At 41.9% G+C, this 21485-nt stretch overlaps 1 protein-coding gene across 4 annotated transcripts in view; it reads right to left on the bottom strand.

The window, feature by feature from the left end:
* The window catches only part of SPPL3 (signal peptide peptidase like 3), a 147628-nt gene that overhangs the window by 2224 nt on the left and 123919 nt on the right, over window positions 1–21485 (bottom strand). For 2 of the 4 annotated variants that reach the window (XM_039504941.1, XM_039504940.1), the window contains 3 exons: window positions 18363–18562; window positions 17124–17233; window positions 14981–16330 (listed from right to left, as the gene is read on the bottom strand). In XM_039504941.1, the coding sequence (XP_039360875.1) occupies window positions 16259–16330; window positions 17124–17233; window positions 18363–18562 (382 nt within the window). In that variant the 3' untranslated portion in view covers window positions 14981–16258. Of the gene's footprint in view, window positions 1–1429; window positions 1650–5379; window positions 5501–7501; window positions 7616–12170; window positions 12557–14980; window positions 16331–17123; window positions 17234–18362; window positions 18563–21485 lie in introns of those variants that run through there. The other 2 variants (XR_005589526.1, XR_005589525.1) reach the window with 2 other exon arrangements.

Genomic DNA, 21485 nt, shown 5'->3' with positions numbered 1-21485 from the left:
GCTGCTGTTTTCTCCTAGTTATAGTCCTGTGTTCTACCATAAATTATTTCTCATCATCTTTGCCTCTTGGCAACTTCCAAATGGTTATAGACTCATGTCCCACCTTGTTTACTGGAAGCTATATATACCACTTCTTACAAGGGGCAGTCAACTTAAACCGTTACTATCCAAAAATGACTTTTCCTAAATTACTGTAACTGAAAGTTAAGAGGAGAGTTTCTCTACTTTTCTCCCAAGTTGTTGGCAGGCTCTCTTCCCCCGCCCCATTTTAAAAAACTTTGTCCACTTGACATCTCTGTGTGTAAAGTCAATTTGAATCATGTTGAGTGGACATTTCACACAGCAACAGGGGGGAAATATTTACCATAGACTAGGAAAGCATGTCTTTAAAAGCCACAAAAAAACTGTCAGGGGGCTTCAAGGGTAGGTGTAGCATCTGAAACTGCTAATTGCATGGAAAAAATAAAAAGTGTCTCCCCCTTCTCTCATAAGGGGAGGCCAGAGAAGTTTTTATGCAACTTCTAATATTGAAGTGCCTAGAACAGAACAAGCTATTCTAGGGCTATATCAGTGAGAAGGATTTATCATCTTCTCTAATACTTGCTAATGACTTGTTTTTAACCATATCCTCTCAAATGTGTCTAATTTGCTATCCAGTCTCCTCCCACAGATTCTTCAGTATTCCCAAGTTCTGTTTCTGATTTCCTTATCAGGTTATTTTCCTCCATGTGCTTTAAATTTGCACTTTTCCAAATTAATTGGTTTTATTTCTTGTCTGTATTTCTAACTTCTTCTTTAAACTCCTCAGTATTATTCAGTTCTCATTTGCAATTCCTCACCATTTAGTGTCATCTGTGAATTTTAACAGGAAGCTATTTCCACCAACCCCTTTTAGATCAGTCAATTATTTTATGAAATTCAGACCCTCCCGGTTCCCTTCTAGCTTGTTATGGTCACTTCATAAACATTCATTTTTTAAAAATAGCTGTTGAAGGCCAAAGTTCCTCAGATACTAGGGACATATATTCCATACATCCAAGTCACACCAGTTAGAGTCCTGCCACTCAGTTATAACAAGCAGGCTAATACTCCACTTCTACTCTTACAACCAAAGAGAGCCAAACATAGCATAGTTCTCATTGAAGAGCTGCACCCTGTCCAGATCTAATTCCTACTCTCAAATCTTGCTGAAGACTCAAAGTTACAGATCTTTGTTCTTCCATATTTTTAGATGCGGAATAAAACAACATGAACTGGAAGAGTTTCTTGCCACGTAATAGGTGAAAGCCAGCAGAGAGGTCTGGGATCTATTGCTTATGACAGTTGTTAATACCACTTGAGGGCATGATGCCATGTGCCACTAATTGGTGGTGGTTAGATCCCTGCTCAAGCAAACCTCTGACACTCCTGGTCTCTCCGCTTCTCTTACCGAAAGTATTGTTAGCACAGCTCCAACTGTATCAGTAGTCCACAGATTCTCTCGATCCAGCAGTGGTGGGTATTGGTGCAGCGACGGAATTAATTATGTTCTTCAACTGATGGACAGATGCAAAGGGTCTGTGTTGATTGGGAAGAAAATCTTGTCCATCAGGTGCTCATTATGCGATGTTGGGCAAGTCACTTCATCACTCTGGGCCTCAGCTCTTCATCTATAAAACAGGAATAATGTACCTCACAGGAATGGGGCAAGGCTTCCTTAGTGTAGAGAGAGCTTTGAGATCCTCAGATAGAAAACTCTGTAGCAGTGGGACATATTTCAGCTCTCCCAGCAGCATACAGCATCACTGAGGAGATTTAGATGACTCAGCTGTAGACTGTGCGGGGGTATGAGGTGCTTTTGCAGAAAGTTGCTTCTTTCCTCTCTGAGGGCTCTGAATAGTAATTACTCTTCCTTCCTGTAGTTTCTCACTGGTTATGTACCATGAGTTTCGCTTCTGTTCTATCTACATGCATATCTGCTACAGGAGAGGTTTTAGTCCCATCCATAAGCAGAAGTTATTCAGCATCACATACCTTCATCAACCCCACATGCCAGAGTTTAGCTACTTTTATCAGTGTCCGAGGGCAATGTATGAGAGGTGGCAGAAGCGTGGCCCAGGCATGCTGCTGTTTGGTAAGGGGAAGTTTGAGGGGGTTGGCACCCTCTTTTGGACCCACTTCACAGTACAAACATTGTTCTCAAGCTGCTTCTCCTGCTGAATTTCCAGTTTATGCCTTTTTTTTTTTTTTTACCTACAGCTTTCCTGGACGTTGCAGCTCACCCTCTCTCACACGGCCTGGACACAGAGCCTTACCTCTGTCCTCTCCAGGATAGATTAATGCCACAGTTCTTTGAGACTTTTCTAAAACATGTGCTGGAGTTGAACACAGCAGTTCACCTCAGAGAGAGAAGTTGCTATGAACATACAATGCTGGTGTTCTGCATGCAGTGCAGAGGGTTGCTTACAATCTTTAAAGCCCTGAATGGCCTAGAACCTAGTTACTTGAGTGAGAAAGGCATCTTCACCTATAACTTGTCAGGACATTTAAAATCGTGTGTTGCTCTTACAGGAGACTAAGGGCTTGTCTTTACTGCAAACGGTAACTTGAGTCAGTACAACTCGAGCTGATCTGTCCGGCCTGACTGACAGCAACGACACTTAAAAACAACACTGGAATTACATCAGCAGTACCAAAACTATGGGTTGCAATCCCAAGTGGGTCTCTCCATCAGTGGATAGAGTCGCAACAATCCCAAATGTGTGGAAGATGCCATTTTACAAAATGGTCTCCTCCACACAGCATGACCTCACATTAGGTGTGTGACATGTCACACTGTGCTGAGGATGCCATTTTAAAATGACAACTTCCATGCTGTGTGGGGTCACGGGAAGCAGGATATCTGAAAATGGGTTCATGGCAGGGAAAAAGTTACACACAATGATTAGCAGAACAACTGGATGAGCTGCTGTGGAGTAGTTGTATTCCCACTACACTATTAGCTCAAACATCAGCATCACTTGAGCTTTAACACACCTCCCACCACTCCACCCCAAACAGGCCAGCTAGTTCCAGCACCAGTTCACTCACACTAGAGATGTGTGTGTGTGTTTGTGGATAGGAGTCGAGTTAGGGGTAAAACTTGAGCTAACTGTGCTGTGAAGAGACAGCCTCCACGATCAGCATCAGGGTATTTTTGCTAAGAGCCCTGCTCCTGCAGAACTCCCTTGCTACCACTGAGTCTGAGGAGCTTCAGGACAACGAGGGGCATACACGTTTAACCAGGCCTCTGGGTATGTCTCCACTGCAATTAAAAACCCATGGCTGGCTTGTGCCAGCTGACTGGGGCTTGTAGGTCTCAGCTCAGGGGCTGTTTAACTGTGGTGTAGACATTTGGGCTTGGGCTGGAGCACTGGGTCTAGCACCCTGTGAGCGGGGAGGGTCCTAGAGCTCATGTGAGCCCACACCACAATTTTAGCCCAAGTCAGCTGGCATGGGCCAGCCGCAGGTGTCTAATCGCAGCATAGACCTACGCTCACAAGCTGCAATGTCAGAAGCTATGGTTTAATGATTTGGTTGAAGTAGCTACTTGAGGACAGTAACCGCACACCTGATCCCACATTTGTGGGTGCTGAACAGAAAAACATATCAAATTATAAGCTTTTGCTGTAGATAGGCTGGACCCAGCTCAGAGAACTCACTGACTAACCATGTAACTACATGAACACGGTCACACAGCTCATGTCCAGGCTTACGAGACTATGAACATTTCCAGCATGCTGGCCAACTGAATATACTCAGGGGCAAGTAAACCATGGAAGTAAAGTCAGGCAAGGCCTGCCACAGCTCCTATGGCGATCTGACTTTACACAGGAGCAAACTACTAAATCTCCTTTCCCTTAGCAGTTACTGTTTGCAATCAACTGCTTCATAAGGTAAGTCTCTGCTACAGACAGAGCAGGAAAAAATTGCTGCATGTACAAAACAAATTTTGCAAGATTCAGCAGGGGGATTTTAAGAGTGATCTCCCCCCTCCCTTAGGGAGCACTAACCTGCCAAGAACAAGCATAGGTAGGGCCAGGCCAGCCTTTGAGAAGAGGCTGTGTGAAGTCATGTTTTATTTGTCAGTTTATGAGCTGAGCCAAAGCCCAAAAGTTGGGGCCTTGGAAAGGGAAAGTCAGGTCATGGACAGATCACACAGGAGGAGAGGAGAAAGTCACAGCTACGCTTTCCATTCTGGTTTACAGGACTTTGGCTTTTTGCCCCCTGAACTTGTAAGTGAACAGGAAATTAATTACTAGACAGACTATTGGGAATGAGGCAAAAACCTTAAGAGCTGGTCACACAGGTGAGGAACACATTAGCAAACATGCTTGTTCTAGGGCAGGGAGAGCTGGTCAGATGAAAGCAGCTGGGCTGCTCTTGCTTGCCTTAGGTTTGGGAAGTGCTTTGCAAGGAATAAAAGCTTGGCTCTGCACCGGAAGCATTGCTGAAACTCTGTCCCCTTCCCTACAACTATAGATGGAGAGGCTGCTCGTCTTAGTGTTTTCAAAGTTTTTCCTCTCCCCACCCCATATGAAGAGTACGTATACCCATACATAAAGCAGGAAGTCTCTCTGTTCAGACTGAGCCAGAAACAAGCTGCTTTGGCTCATCACACCTAAATGTGGATGCATTCATCACACAGAAGTGAAGACCCCACTGATGTTTTTATCATTTCTGTTTCTTTAAAAAAAGCTAGGCTGTTTCCCCTGCAGAGTTAACTGCGGTGATTGGCTCCTGGGTGTGAGCAGCCACACAGGAATTACTGTGTCCTCAGTGGTGCTGCATTCACCTGTGTGGGTCACTAGGATTTCTAGGGGCCTATCCCATGGTTCTTTGTGCTGCAGCCAGCTGAGCTACTGATCATCCCCAGGGAATTGTAGGATATGTCATCTGTCCTCCTGGGTACGAGGGAATTGTAGGAAAGCACAGAGGACAATCAGCACTCAAGTGGATTGGCCTGTCTTCACACCCAAGTGGATGAGTTACCAGGTCAAGTGAAAGCAGCACCTGGGTTTTAACCTATATCTCCCAGAAGACTAACAAGTCTGGATTAAAAAGACCAGTAACCTTGTGTGAGAGGGCTGTGCATATGGACAGGGGCAATATTTGAGTAAACAGCCTGAGTTAACTCTGCACTGAAGAGAATCCCTAAATGTACAGCAAGAGAAATCTACCCACAGCAATTAAAGAACCCCCCATTATGGAGATAAAATAGTCCAGTGGGTAGAGCAGAGGCCTGGCAATCAAGATTATGGGTTTCCTTCCTTACTGCTATTGCCTTGTTGGGTTATCTTGGGCAAGACACTTTATTGCATGGCTGAATTTAGAGATCTGTAAAGAGGTGATAACACTTACCAATGTCTCGGGCATAAAGGACTTGAGAGCCTCCACATGGAAGTCACTGTAGATATAAGAAGTTACTGTTGCACAAGGCACCATCTCCTTTCTCTCGGTCTTTTTTTTGGCATTGTCTCATCTGCAGTTTGAGGAGAATAAAAGTAAGCCATTATCACGATTAAGGCTGTGAGTTTGTCACAGAAGTCACAGATTCCGTGACCTCTATGACTTCTGCAGCAGCTGGTGCGCCTGGCCTGGGAGCCGCCTGAGGAGCTCAGGCAGCACCTGGGCCAGTTGCACCGGTTGCCGCCCCCAGCAGCAGCAGGAGTTTGGGTGGGGGGGCTCAGGGCTGGGGCGTGGGAGGGGATGAGGCTCTGGGCGGCGCTTACCTCAGGGGGGCTCCCCGGAAGTGGTGACACCCTCTGCTCCTAGGCGTAGGCACAGCCAGGGGACTCTGCATGCTGGCTCCGTCCCCGCAGTTCACAGCCAATGGGAGCTGTGGAGGCAGTGCAGAGAACTGCCTGGCTACGCCTCTGCCTAGAAGCACTGGGAGGAGGAATGTTACCGTTTCCAGGGAGTTGTGGAGCCAGGCAGCCCCCAGCAACATCCCTCCCCCCCAGCACTAGTGGGGGCCCTGGACTGCTGCCCATCCCACCCCCCACACACCCCAGCCAAGATTCAGTCAGGAGTATATAATACAAGTCATGGACCATGAATTTTTGTTTGTTGCCTGTGACCTGTACATGACTTTTACTAAAAATACCTGTGACTAAAACATAGCCTTAATCATGTTCAAACTGAAGACACCACACAGCAGGAATATGTTAAAATGTTTTAAGTACTCAACCTATGCATTTTTTTCCCCAAATGCAGCTTAAAAAATACGGTGTCACTGTCCTCTCCTCCAGTAACAACTGAACATTCTAACAGAGCTATCCATTAGGGGTTGATTGTAGGTCCACTCTTATTTAATATTTTCATTAATTTACAAGTACAATTTGCAAGGGATAGTAAATTTGGAGGAGTGGCAAAAATCTGTGAGCAAATAAAAATGGACCTGGACCTAAAGATTAGAAAAAAATGAGATGCAACTTGGACACGTTACCATCATTTGGGTAAAACTAATCAACATCATATTCAATATGGGGGAAATGACACTAAAAAATTTAAGGGCAATGGTACATTGCAAACTGAAGTCTAAATTGCAATATAAAAAAAGACAGCAGCCAACACAATTTTGGGGCTGCATATACGAACATACTGCCACAAAACAGAGTGCATTTTCTCTAGCTCTGGGTATGTATCTATTTTTGAGCACCCAGATGTGCAAGGCACTTCACAAAAACAAGTACAGATGTGACCACACCTGTTATATAGAATTAAATACCAGGCACCTCATTATCAAAGTAACTGCAGATAACAAAAAGGTCCTGGAGGGACTGATTTACTGGAAAAGATTAAGAGTTAACCAAGTACTGGATTGGCTAAGAAACAGCTTTGTGGGGGATAGAATAGTAAAAAATGTGAAAGGTACAAGCAGCTAAGAAGGGAGAGAAGTTTAAGATAATATATGGGGGAATCATAGAAGTGTAGGATTAGAAGAGACAATAGCTCATCTAATCCAGTCCTCTGTGCTCAAGGGAGGATAACTAACAAAATAACTAAGGAATAAAGCCTTGGCTACACTTGCAAATTTGCAGCGCTGCAGCAGGGTGTGAAAACACACCCTCTCCAGCGCTGCAAATTGCGGCGCTGCAAAGCGCCAGTGTGGTCAAAGCCCCAGCGCTGGGAGCAAGTGTAGCCAAAGCCTAGGAGTAAAAGGATTCCAACCCCCACCTCCCCAACCACTTTAGGTCAAATGTCAGGAAAAGCTTCCCAACAGTAACATCTATCAGGCTGTGAAATATTCTCTAAGGGAAGTGATGGCAATTCTACCCCTTGGAACATTTCAAAATAGACTGCAACACAAGCAAATGGACAATCCTGCAGTGGCAGGAAAATTTGACTAGATGACCCAATAGATCTTTTCTATCTCTAACTGCTACAGTTCAGACATTCCATTTTTATAGAAAACTGCAGACTGGAACTTGTTTTAGGGGCAGACCAAGAAAATGTTACAAAAGACACACTGAAGACCAACCTCCAATCTTACAATGTTGACCTCAGCACCTGGGAGCTCTTAGCCCATGAGAAGATCTGACAGCAGCAGCCCTGCCACACCTCAGACTGGAAGATTTTGAGAGCTTGTGGATTTCTGCAATCAAGGAGAGACGTGCGAGATGTAACTAGCTAAAAACAGCACTAATTCATTTACAATTGTCTTTACATATGGAACTTGTGGAGGAGGCTGCAGGGTCCAAAAATCAGTCTTTGGTCTCATCACAGGACCCACAAACTCAACAGGAGACTTCATCATATGTAGAGGAAGCCTTCCCCGCCCCACCAAAAGAGGTCAATATTTAGTTGATTAAGTGATCCAGCAGCACATATGTATTTCCTAATTCACGATAGAAATGCTGGTCTGAAAGAGACCTCGAGAGATCATCTAGTCCAGCCCACTGCACTGCGGGCCAAATATTCCTAGGTTATACTTGACAGGTATTTGTCTAATGATTTTCAATGATATTTCTCCTTCTCTCAGCAAAAAGAAGGGCTGCCAATGAAAAGCCCAGGAAGTGTCCACAGTGAATAGACATCTGTCAAGTCCCACATCAGAGGCAACACATGGAAAGGCAGGATTTGCAAGAATGCCCATCCAATGGGCCCAAGGAGGATGACGCTTTAATACAGTACTTCAGGCATTTGACAGGTTAATTATGCATCACTTGAAGAAAAAACCTCCCCTCAAGTTTGCATTATGCACAACTCTGTCCCTGCAGTTGTAGCACTGGACACCAAGTCGTTCCGTACATTTCTGTGCAGCATGGGCTTCTCTCAAAGGGGCTAGTAACAGAGTTTGGAAACAGTGCATAAGAAGGGAGCCAACAGAATGCTTTTCTGACACCACTTGGCTGGACAATATTGGACATAATGTGGCCAGCCTGTATTTCTACCAGTTTGTCCACACTGGCTGGTCAAGCAGTTGGAAACAGATTTAATATGAACTCTGTTTAGATAGAATTTAAACCCAGATTCTTAAGTCCGATTAATTTAAATTAATTTACATGCTTTGGGCTGCAGTGACACAACCTAATTAAAAAAAACAAAAATAGGAAGAAAATTAAAGACATTGCATGGCTAAGAAAGCACAGGGGTAGGAACTGTTCTGAGGTTACATTTCAGATGAATGAGTGCAGCAGCTTTAACAAGTTGCAGGTGTTTTCTAAACAGAAATGTTCATTCAAGACATCTGGAGGAATGTGATCTTACAGGTGACTCACATAATGAGAAACTTTACAGTCTGATGCTGAATATCGCTAAACAAGCAGTATAAAGCATTTATTAAACAGCAGATTTCATACTAATTCATAACAGCTCCAGACATCCTAGTTCAGGATGGTGCGAGTCACATCATATGCTAATGATATCCCGTAGAACATTGCTGCCAACAGGTTTTGCCTGATAGTACAATAGTATACAAATATAATTTCATTTAGATAATGCTATCTTATACATTTTTGGTAATATTCTTTTATTTAGCAAAGTTTTTAAATATCCTAATATCCCAACTTTAAAAATTGTCCTGCTTAGATGCAGTCAACTATCAGATAAACCAAAGTGTCCAGAACTGTATTGTCAATTCTGGATTCCACTGAAGAGACCTGTGTCAAACATATAGGGGTACATCCAGACTACCTGCCAGAACAGCGGGTAGTGATCGATCTATCGGGAATTGATTTATCACGTCTTGTCTAGATGCGATAAATCGATCACCCAACACGCTCCCCGTCAACTCCAGAACTCCACCAGAGCGAGAGACGGAAGCGGAGTCAAAGGGGGAGCCACGGCCATCGATCCTGTGCTGTGAAGACGGGAGATAAGTCGATCTAAGATATGTCGACTTCAGCTACGCTATTCTCGCAGCTGACGTTGCGTATCTTAGATCGATCTCTTCCCCCCCCCCCCAAGTGTAGACCAGGCCTAACACAACTCGGAGTCACTGTATAGATTTAATCCATTTAAAAAACAAAGGGTGGAAATAACACAACTACCACTTGGGTCCTAGTTGTGATCTTGGACCATGAGTAGCCTTCTGAAATCCAGAGAATCCAAAGAAGCTTGCAGACTGACCTAACAGTAAGCTTGAGAGATGCCAACAGAATCTGCCAGATCAAAAAGCCAAGGACGGAAAGTACTCTGCTCAGAGAGAGCCTGACAGCACAAGGAAGTGAAACAAGGGGGCTATTTTTACTCTAAAACTGGAAAAGTTTTGTTTGGTCTTACAGAGGAGAAAAATACAATAAGGGCTTAAAATATATTAAAGTAAAAAGCCCAGGAGTGATGCTCTCATCTTTGCAAGTGTAACCATTTTGCATTAAGAGCAATTATGCTTCAGTGAATCTGTCCCAGAGTTCAGCAATAGGTTAAGTAGCCTCAGGATACAACTACACTGAGCCTCAGAACCCAGGTCAATTGACTTGGGCTTGCGGGACTCAGGCTGTGGGGCTAAAAATACTACTGCAGACATTCAGGCTCAGGCTGGAGCCTGAGCTCTGAGACCCATGCCCTGGTGGGGTTTCAGAACCTGGCTCCAGCCCAAGCCTGAATGTTTACACTGCAATTTTTAGCCCCACAGCCTGAGCCCTGCAAGCCCGACTCAGCTAACCAGGCCAGCCACAGATGTGCCGTGAGTCTTTTACTAACGTGTAGACATAGCTGGAGTTCTATAACTCCTAATAAAGGCTGCTCTTTTCTTTTAGGTATGTTATGATCTTAACCTACTTATGTGAACTGGTGCTGAACACAGCTTTTCAGGTCAGTTTTCCCTACCCAGTCAGCAGTTCTCAGCCTCCAATGAGAAAGCGATGCAGACCATTCACTGGATTAGGTGCTAGAACTTTTAGAGAAGCACTGTGTTTATAGCTGCATCTGTTCTCTCAATAGGAAGTCGAAAGGAGGTTCGACTTTAGGTGGACAGAGCTTAGCCACAGAAAAGGAATGACAGGATTGTTTTTTTCTGAATGCTGAACTAATCCTTGTTCAACATCTCCTTTGCTAGCCCTTTTAGAGTCCAAAGACATGCTTCTCTTCTGTGCATAACAAAGAATACTTGTATGGGCTTTCCTGGAATTGATCTAAAAAGGCCAGGGAGGAAAAGCAAAGCTGAGGAGCTGGACTTTTTCCAGCTCTCACTTGGTCACAGCCAAAGCCATCCTGCGGTTTGCCTGCCCCAGTCACAACTGCATCATCATATTAGGGAGATGATGTATCATTATGCAAAATGCATGCATTTTGCATATTTTCCATATTAACCATAAAGGTAAAGATAGAAAGGAGGCCTAAGACTGACAGCACTTGAGGTGGAAATTAACTTAAAATAGCTGGAAGTGCTGGGGAAATGAAGCAGTGACAGGCTGGATCTGAACAAAGCCTCATTAATAAAAATTTGGGCAAACACATTAGCAGCACTGGTGATTACTATATTTCTGAACACAGATGTACAGAAAGCCTACAACATCTCTGACACAGAAAGCGAATAGCAATGGACACGGTTCTACCACAATCACTTAATCCAATTCCCATGAATAAAACTGAATTTTGAAAGCAGCAGGCTCACAACATAGTCGATTTGTTCATAACCCAAGACCTAAGGCATCAAATTCTCCCCAAGAAATCAGTATAACAAAGTGAGCAGAATCGGTAGTTTTGTACCTAACTGAACTGAAAGTTTATACACAGTCCATGTTTTTTAAGTCTGGAGCACTGTGAGCAGTATCACTGCTGAAGCAGTGAGAGAGAAACATGCCAGTGAATCTGGTAAGGACTTTTACAGCCCCACTCTTTAGATTTTGGTTTTCTCACAATACTCTGCTAAAACCTTAATTGCCTGAAACATACAAATGCAGCTGTCTAAAGGTTATTGGCTAGGGATTTTTTTGGCTTTAAGTACAGATGGATGCTGTTTATGAGTTACATGGGATGGGGTGCTTATAAATTGGATTGCCATTGTAAACTGTCTCCCACAACAGCCCAAAACATTAGAAGACATAGGAAGTGCTAGGTTTTTTTTTTTTTGTTTTTTTTTTAATTAAACCAGCTGGTAAGAGTGGCTATGGTACTAAACCCTGCCACCCCAAATCTTGTTAGCAAACTGTATTTTGGCACTTTATAGTTTCTCTTGTATACTTGCAAATAAAGTAATTAATCACTGCAAAGCAAAAATCATTAGAGAATCTGACTACACACGGACACTTTAAAAGCTTGACTGAAGTAGCAATGCCTCGATTACTATAACTTCCACTAAATTCTCCTATTTTATACATTTGTTCTGCAGACACCAAATGCAAAGATTCTTTGGGGAATGTGAGCATTAGTGTGATGTACCACAGCTATGTAATGACACTCAAGATTTCTGATGACTTAAATGTCTGGCCTGATCCAGAGCCCACTGAAATCAATGGGAGTCTTTCCAATTACTTTAATGGATTTTGCATCAGGTCCTAACTTACAGGAGAAGTATACTTCATGCTTCTGCAAGTCATGTGGAGTTACTGAATAGTACAGAACTTGGATGCATCACTTGTTCTCTCCAGCTACCCCTCCCAGATGTTTATCCCTTCTACAATCTCCACTCCAAAAAAAGCACACTCTGACCAGAGCACCATCTCCTCCCCTCAGATACCGTTTTCAGCACGACTGCTGGAAGATACCTGTAAAGGTGCTGGAGAATGGTGCTCTCTCTTCTACACTAGCAGATGAACCGTTTTCAGCACCAATTCAGCAGGATTCATTACTGACAGTCATTGTCAGCCAAAGGTGATGTAGAATTGGTGTAAGCCACTGGATTAGCAGCAATTGAGGTATGCAAATACTTACAGATCACAACTGTGCACACACTGAACTGGAAGATTTACCTGGAGTAGAGAAAATAATTCACTGTCACCATAGCCAACTGATAACATTGTTCATTACCAGAATAGTATTCTGTGCACAGAGTTAAAAAAAGCTTACCTTTTAATACATGACGTGTCTTCATTTCTGGGTTATTCACACACACGCCCAAAGTTTTAGACCATATACAACTGTGCTGGTAAAACTGAAGTACAAAAAGTAAGCAAGCTTTGAACCAGGCTATTTCTGCAGGTAGTTTACTGAACAAAAGCTTCCTAAACGTTATTTCATTTTAGTGAAAAAACTTGGGCCCACGGTACCCAATGGGTTTTTTTTAACTAAACTGCACTGCATGTTTGTTCCAGTGTAAGTTTTCAATAAAGATCCTGCCTCTGAGAGGACTCCTTTCCAGTGCAAAGCAAGCATCACTATTAGCTATGAAGTGGGTGTGTCCAATATAGGACAAGATGGTTTTACGAAACTGTAGTATGAGGCAGCGAGATTGCAGGAAAGGTTTCCATGAGAAGTAGAAGTTGGATCACCTCAGTGTGCAGCCACAAACTTTAGAGAAACCCACTACCCAGTCTTTCAATCCTCTTAACAGTTTATATTTTAAAAGCTCCTACTAGCCATAGATTATTTCTGTTCACTGTCAGCTTAATCCAGTCAAACAAATCTTAACAAGCTCACATTTTACAGCCTAAACAGTACTAAAGGTTCAATGAACTGACAACATCTAAGCACCAGTTTATTTACAGCAGAAGCAATAGACATTCTTAAAGGACCAATGGCTTGGGAAGTGCGTGCTGGCTACTTTACTCTGTGGCTATTAGCAGAGGTCAATGCCACTGCTGGTGGAGTAGGTTCTCTCCTCTACCCTCATCACCTCCCAGGACTGCTAAACCAAGGACTTTGAGGGAGCTGAGGGGAGGAAGAAAATAAGGAAGTTTTATTTTCCTACGTGATAAGTGGTTTTCTGAGAAAGGCACTCTCTGGCTGGAAGGAATGTGCTATTCTGTTAGAGAGATATCAACATTCAAAATCTTGGAGCAGAAGTCCTCTTCTCTCTCCCCTAGCAGTTCATATACAAGCATCCTCCAGCCAATGCTGCGCTATATGCGGCACATACAGTTTTCATCACACAAAACCACATGGGCCATCCTAGACCAAGGGAAAGGTCTTGCAGAAATAACAGTTTTATGTTTCTACCTGACACTGGATTTCTATTACTGTGAAGAACAGTCCCATAGAAAGAGGTTGTTAGGGAGAGAGGCCTTCCATTGCTTTGCTGGATCTTGAAAAGTCTTGTCCAATATGTCCCAGAAAGATACTGCCTCTTAAAGGGCCTACCCTAGCCTCTACTTTTCTTGGGAGTTCAACTATTATGACCAAAGCCAGAGCTGCCTCACCCCCACCACCATGCTGATGAAGAAAGATACCGCAACATTCCTTCTTAAATCAGGACAGACTGATGACTTCAGTCAATATTACTCATTTCTGCTAACGCTGTGGGTAGACTTAAATCTTATTTTTTTTTTCTTTTTAAAAACATGCCTACTAACTAGGAATAAGACCAAAGTTTTGGTGCAATATTTAGCAATGTCATAGTTGTTCCTAATTCAGTTTGCAAGTCAACAAAACCCTTTAGACATTTGGTTCCATCACGAGAAGTAGAGGTGGTCTCAACATGGATCGTGGGTCTGCAGAGTCCATTCTGGAGACTGATACCCAATTTGCCCCCTCTGAAGCAAATTTAGCACAATTCTTCCTCAAGGAACTTCAATATTCCCCTCCTAAAAAGTGGATGAGCACAGATCTTCCATACTATCTGCCTACCATTTTTGCTATCTGCAGGGCTGAAGAGAGGGTGTCTCTTGTTATGGCTTAAGACTTCGAGATAAAAGATTTTTTCCATTATCTTCATTTATATAATGTCCTGCTGCTTGTGGCAAACTACACAGATCTGTCCAAAACTTCATGAACCTGAGCCAGAATGGAGGAAGGTGTCCATCGACAAAACTGTAGATTAACCTCAGTCCCAAACCCTTATTCTAAAGGCAGGTAGAATAGATCTCCCATCACTCTATAAACTTGTTCCACTTGTACCAGGACACAATGACTAAACTGAAAGAATAAGGAAGAAAGATGCATAAGGAAGAATTAGCTACCTCTTAAACAGCATCCAAGTGTGCAACCGGTGAGAGGATGCTGGGATTTGGAGTTTCTCTGTTTGTAACTTCCCAGAGATGAGTCAACAGCCAAAGGAGAGACCACATGTAGGAGGAAGTAAGTCACACAAATACATAAGAGTGTGTTCACACTGAATTACCAGGAATCCTGCTGGGTTTTCCTTACCTCTTCACAGTGAGAGCCTACTACCAAACAGGATAACATTGCTGCTCCCTAGGGGCTACAAGGAAGTTATGCTTTGCTCTTAAGTAATCCTGTTTCCCCTTAAGTCAGGCAACAACAGCCACCACAATCAGTTCACTAACAGAAGCCACCAGCTCATAGGTGCATGCCACAAAACCAGTTTGACAAAACGTTTTAATCTTGGCAGGAGAGGAAAATCCTGGGGCCCTTAGAAGTAGTTACTCTGTCAGTTAGTTAAATAATATAGCCGCAACTATTTGGTTAGAAAAATCCACATTTTAACAGACTCCCATGTACAAAGCAGTCAACACACAAACTTTGACCAATCACAGCAACAAAGGACAATTTTTTTCTTTTTCTTTTTTTCTTTTTTTTAAGGGGCAGGGGTCTGGAAAAAATACAGCACACTAATGAAACAAAATGCCAAAAATACAAAAAAAATAGAAAAAATGTATTTACAAGTGGTACATTACTATGATCAGAACGCACAAAGACAATTGCTGCTATAATACATGCATTGGGTCAAGAAGGAACTACTAAAAACCCTGCAAGGGAGAAGTTCTTTTAAAAAAAAGAAAAGGGTAAGGGTTTAAACTTTTTTCTTCCCTAGTTTGCTACATTGATCAAAATCAAATACTCCCCTAAAGTCCATGAGTACAATCAGTACAAATACTACACTGGTTTTTAACTGTGGGTTCAGCTGTGGAGGGGGAAAAAACAGCAGCTTATCGTAGAGTCATATACAAGAAAGCCATAGTAAACTGCTCTACATGCTAAAAATTACAGCAAGCCCCTGACTGCTACATAGCATGATCTTAGCAGGTTTTCCTCTTTATTTATTCATATATATATCTATACGTGTGTGTGTATATATATATAGATATATATACTGTATATATATATATGTATAAAAATCGTGCCCTTGTTCACTGCAACATGACATCTGGGTGGAAATGTAACTCGCTACAACAAATTCTTATATGTATACTGCAATAAGTCACTCAATGTCTGTGGATTTAATAAGTCACCTCACACCACAGGAAATATTTAATAAATCAAAAAAAGAATATAGTGACAGATTTTCTGTCTCAGTTCTCTCCAAAACTGAAGTCTGACAGGAAACTGGTCCCAAAGTACTTGGGGGCTCTCTGATGAAACTTCAATTTGCTTAATTGTTTTTCCTTTTAGTGTTCGCAAGTTTCTGAACGACTTTCATGCCGTTTTCAGTTTAAAGTTTGTCTCCTCCTCTCTCACAAAAGTAACAGTCTGGTACTAATCCATAAAAGAGGGGGAGGAGAAGAGGAAGGTGGCTGCAGTTGCACAAAGTGTCCCCAATTCCACATCTGCAGGGAGAAAAGGAATCAAACGGAGCTCCAGAACCTTTGTATTTAAAAAAAAAAAAAAAGCAAAGTCCATTCATACAAGTTCCATAAACTGGTACCTTTCCAAGTACCAGTCCAGCTTTAGGAGACAAAACCACAAGTTAAGAGAAAAGGACCAAGGCAGAAGTTCCAGTCACTTTCCATCTATTCCATCATACTTCCAGGAAACGGGAGCTGCTGGACTTGGAGTGGAAAGGTTCAGACCACATGCGACGTAGATCACCCTAGAGAATGGGAGTGAAGAAAGAAAGCTCTTCAGAAACAGTTCACAGATTTTAGCAACTATTTCTAAGTCCTGTGTGTCAGGTATGTCATCTTAAAGCATATTTGCTGTCTCACAGGTAGTGAAGATTGTATTCTGACACAACAAGGAAGAAAATCCTTTCCAGGCAGAGCAAAGACTTGTGTATATTTGAAGCAATTCCACCTGATAGACATTTCTGCTGGAAAAACTCAATGGGGAGTGATACAGAGAATTCTGCTTTTGTTGTGCCATACTGCTTGGAGCAGTAGGTTTGCATTTCAACAGTGTCTCTGAAATGCAAACCTTCCATTTTCAATTTAAATTCCAGGTCCAGTTTGTGCAAAGAGGAAAGCAGGAAGAATCTGCCCCTCCTCCACATTTAGAACTTTGTGTTCATTCTCTCATGATGAGCAGGACATGGGACAAATTCACTAAGCCACATCTTGTTTAAACAGAATGGCCTTTACTGGTTTGGAATCAGATTGCTTGCTAGGAGTTTAAAAATATGATTAATCCTGTGCCCTAGATAGGAAATCCACTCTTCACAAAACAGTTCACTACAATTATGTTTCATAGCTATAGCAGTGAGAACACAACTCTATCATTAACGGCAGTGATACAAACAGCACATCATATCATATCCTCAGAGGAATCAGTGCAACTGCAAGTATAAAGAACAGAACTTGCTTCCACATTAACACTGCTACATCTTCCTGTGTAGGATCCAGAGCTGAACTACAACTTCCTGCAGACTATATTCATGCTAATCTCACCTTTAAATAAGCCATGGTGAGGAGCGGCAATAAAGTGAATGGTACCAAATAGAGCAGGGCAGGCTGTGCGGCCCGGTGGATGCGAGAAGCCACTGTTGCCGTTAACAGACCTTAAAGAGTAAAAAAAAAAAGTGATGGTCAGAATCCACTGGTGATATATGATGTTTTTACCTTTTTATCCACATCTGGATTCCTCCTTCACTGTTCCGTTACAGTGAAAGCATTAATTAGGAGTCAATCTACCTAGGATACATTCCTAGCTTTTCTATAGACTGTTCAGCTGTGGGCAAGTCATTTTATCTGTGCCTACACTTCCCAGGATAGATATGAAAACATTAAATAATGATTTTATTTAAATTGATTTTAAGATTAGACTTGGTTGTAACTACAACTTCAAGATTTAACAGTCTCAAGGATTAACCTAACTATAGCTATATAGTCATGAACAAAGTAGTTGGATGAATGCATCAGAATGGATTGTTACACTTTCCAGGATATCAGCTGAGGTTTTCAATCTGGAAATCACTAGACTGAAACATGAGAGGTCTGAGGTAGGGAATTCTCATGTCAGGAACCATCTCTCTTCTCAAGTATTTGCCTGAGGCAGCTGGGGTGGAAGGGAAATAGGTTTTTTGTAGGGAATGGTCTTCCCTTTCTATCCTTGAGAGAACTGAAGTTAAATTATGTGCATGCGCCTTGAGCTTTATGGAAGAATTTTTATAGGGGGGAACCTGCCATGTTACAAAAATAACTCCCAGTTGTGACTATTTCAAAGTTCCTGTATCTTCTAGAAATGTCACAGGATTACGAGCCTAACATTAAAAATGTGTAACAGATGCAGAAAGCTGAGCTAGAAGGGTTCATACAGAAGCAAAAATACATACAGAAGCAACTGCACTCTGACCAATCAGGGCTTCTTTTCTAGATCCCATATGGAACATGATCCATCTAGAAATGCTGGTATTCCCTCCATAGCCCAGGCCTCAAATCCTATATCCTCCCTACTACTGATGCAAACCTCCACAAAGAGGCACAATCTCACCCTCCTGCTGCTAATTCAAGCAGTTATTTCTGGTGAGATTAGGATAAGGAGATTTTCCCTCAGGTCAGTATTCCAAAGTCCAGGGAAATTAGTAGGGGGGAAAAAGAGGAAGTCCTTCATAACTGGTCTCATTATCTTGTAACCTAGTATGACCAGCCCACTCCTGTAAGCAATGCAGCAGTTGTTCATTTCCTTACCTACAAAGTATCCAATGAGTGTGCAGTGAAAATAGGAGACCTTCTGCATACGCCCAGAGATGTTCCCAGGTCCTGGAGTACCACAGGAATCACTGTTGGCTTGTTTTTTGTAGTTATCATAACGCAGGACAAAGCAGAGCAGAAGACCTGGCATCACAATATCTCCAATCCCCAGCATAGAGAAGTGGCTGCCTGTGGAACTGCAGAACAATTTAAATTATGTGCATGCCCAAGGCATTGGATGACAGGATCTAGATTCCTATTTCCACCGTGCTTCTATACAGGCCACCTTTCACCTGGCACAACTGATCTGGTTACTAGAAGAAAACTGCCAGCTGGTAAAAAGAGGCCATGTGATCCCATCATCACAGCAACATAAGGTGCTTTGAGTTTTGTTTAATCTTTTAGTTCTGGAGGGTAGGATTTCCTGTCAGTAAGAATCTATTGCTTCATATCAGGACATCCCAATTCACAGATCAGCCTTTCTGGATCATAAAAGCCCTAACGGTTCTGAGAAGAGATGCACATCGGGGGGTTTTGTGCCACCAAACCACTGAGTGAAACTGTTCCACTAATTCCAGATGCATCGCTCAACTTTTTTTCCTATTTCTGTTTGGAATTAATTTAATGTTTGTGGGAGGTGTTGGACTGACAGTGCTGTCAATTTAAATTACTTATTTTCAGCAGCAGCAAAATCTTCCTCATGCTGTCCCATCAATACATCCTACCCCATGGTACAGAGAACAACTCCACCATCAGACAACAATTCATTTTACGGCCCATTCAAATCTTTGACCTCAGTTTAGAGAGACCACTAAACAGTCATCTGACAGTAATGGGTTTCAGCCACGTCCCAGATATGAGCCAATGACCAAGAGTTCTAAGCTTCTATTATCCCATCATCAGTCCCAAGATCTTCTTCATAAAGTGAAGTACAATTTAATTAAGTCAGAGAAAAGGGCCACAAGCTGAGCAATTTTTTTTTGTTTTTCTCTTCTTGGGGGGTAGAGATTGGTTGTCTATGGCTTCACTGGGCCAACAGCTGAATGGGATCAGAATAAAAAATAGTAAAGTGTGACTTCAACTACTATATATACACTGAACAGAGGAACTGTGGTATTGGATCAGACCCAAGATTCATCTAACCCATCTGACAATGGCCAGTACCAGATGCCTCAGAGGAAGGCGTAATAATCTTGCAGGAGGCAGATGAGGAATAACCTCCCTTCAACATAGGTCTCATTCTGATCTCTAGTAGTTTGGAGACTGGTTAAGCCCTGAAACATGAGGTTTAATATCCTTTCCAAAATTCTTGCTATCACTAATTATAACAATTCTGGATATTCTTGATACCCATATAAATAGCCAATCCCTTTTAAAATCTTGTTAAATTCTTGACTTTAATTTTCCTGCAGCACAGTTTCACTATTTATTCATGCATATCATAGAATATCAGGGTTGGAAGGGACCTCAGGAGGTCATCTAGTCCACCCCCTGCTCAAAGCAGGACCAATCTCCAGACAGATTTTTGCCCTAGATCCCTAAATGGCCCCCTCAAGGATTGAACTCATAACTCTGGGTTTAGCAGGCCAATGCTCAAACCACTGAGCTATCCATATAGAAGTATTTCCTTTTATTGACTTTAAATTTGCCACCTTTTAAATTTTATTTTAAAAGTTTCTCTGATACGAGACAAGGAGAACACACATTCCCAATATACCTTCTATAGACCATTAATTGCTTTATATGTTTTTATCATGTTCCCTCTTATTCATCTCCTCTCTAGGGTAAACACCCCAGTCTTGCCAGGCGCTCTTCATATGAACATTCTTCATGTCCTTGATTGTTTTCATTGCTCTTCTGAATCTCCTGTACTTATACAATATCTCTTTTTAGATATGGTGACCAGTACAATACACAGTATTTCAGATAAGGTTGAACCACTGATTTATATTAAGACATTATAATATTTTTTATATTATTCATGATCTCATTCTTTATGCATCCTAACATCTTGTTCACTTTTTTTTACCACAGTTCCCACTGAGCCAAGATCTTCATTGAGTTGTCTATACTGACACCCAGGTCTCTTTCAAGCATCATATTAGGACAAGGTTTAGAGCAGCAATTTCTCAACTACAATATCTGCTTCTTAAAATGGCAAATTCTAGAACACACAAAGAGAAGCTACTCAAAACTTGGTTCTAAATTACACACAAAACTTAATTCAGGAAGTAAACATAGCTGAGCCATTAAACAACACAAACCACAATGTAATTAAGCTCAATACCTTGGAGGAAGGATCATACCAAAAAACAAACAAAAAAAACCAAAACAAACAAAACATCCCAGCTCCATGACTCAATTCTAACTCTAAAGCAGGAAAAAACAGACTTAATATGAAGGTTTCTTCATCCACTGACTTAATATGAAGGCTAGTTAACCAAACCATAAGCATTTCAGAAAATAGGCAAAACCCTAAAGAAAAAAGCATAGGGCAAGAAAAATATATAATTAAATGTACAGGTGCAAGAGGTTATTCAAGTTAAACAAGGTATCCTTCAGAAAAATGGAAATCCAACCAGAAGGATAATAAGTTATAGCTGGTTACAATTAAATTTAAAATAGAAATTAGAGAGGTTATGAAAATTTTTGAAGATAGCCAAAGACATAACAACAAAAACCTGAGAGAATCAGTGGGTCTGCTAAACCACTGGTGAGCTAAGGGAGCAGTTGAAGACAAAAAGGACATTGCAGAGAAGCTAAATTATTTCTTTCAGTCAGACATCTGGATGGAAGATGTTGAGGTAGCAAGCCTGAGATTGTCAAAGATTAGGATGTCAAGAAAAAGATAGTGGTCGAACTAACTAAATTAAGAGAGAAACAGTCACCAGGACCAAGAGTTCTGGAAGATATCAAGAAATGAAATAGCTGAACTGCCAGAAATATGCACACTCAACTACTACCTAGAGGACTGGAGGGCAGCATATATAATTTAAAGGAGACATATGGAGAGATTCTGGGTATTACAGACCAGCAAGCCTTTACTTCAAACCTTAGTGAATTGGTAAAAACAGTAATTAAAAATAGAATTATAACCCCCCCCTACATGATCATATGATA

Source organism: Mauremys reevesii, linkage group 18, assembly GCF_016161935.1.
Source record: "Mauremys reevesii isolate NIE-2019 linkage group 18, ASM1616193v1, whole genome shotgun sequence".
Taxonomy (NCBI): domain Eukaryota; kingdom Metazoa; phylum Chordata; order Testudines; family Geoemydidae; genus Mauremys; species Mauremys reevesii.
The sequence above is the reverse complement of the archived record's forward strand: the minus strand, read 5'-3'. Positions and strand labels throughout refer to the sequence as shown.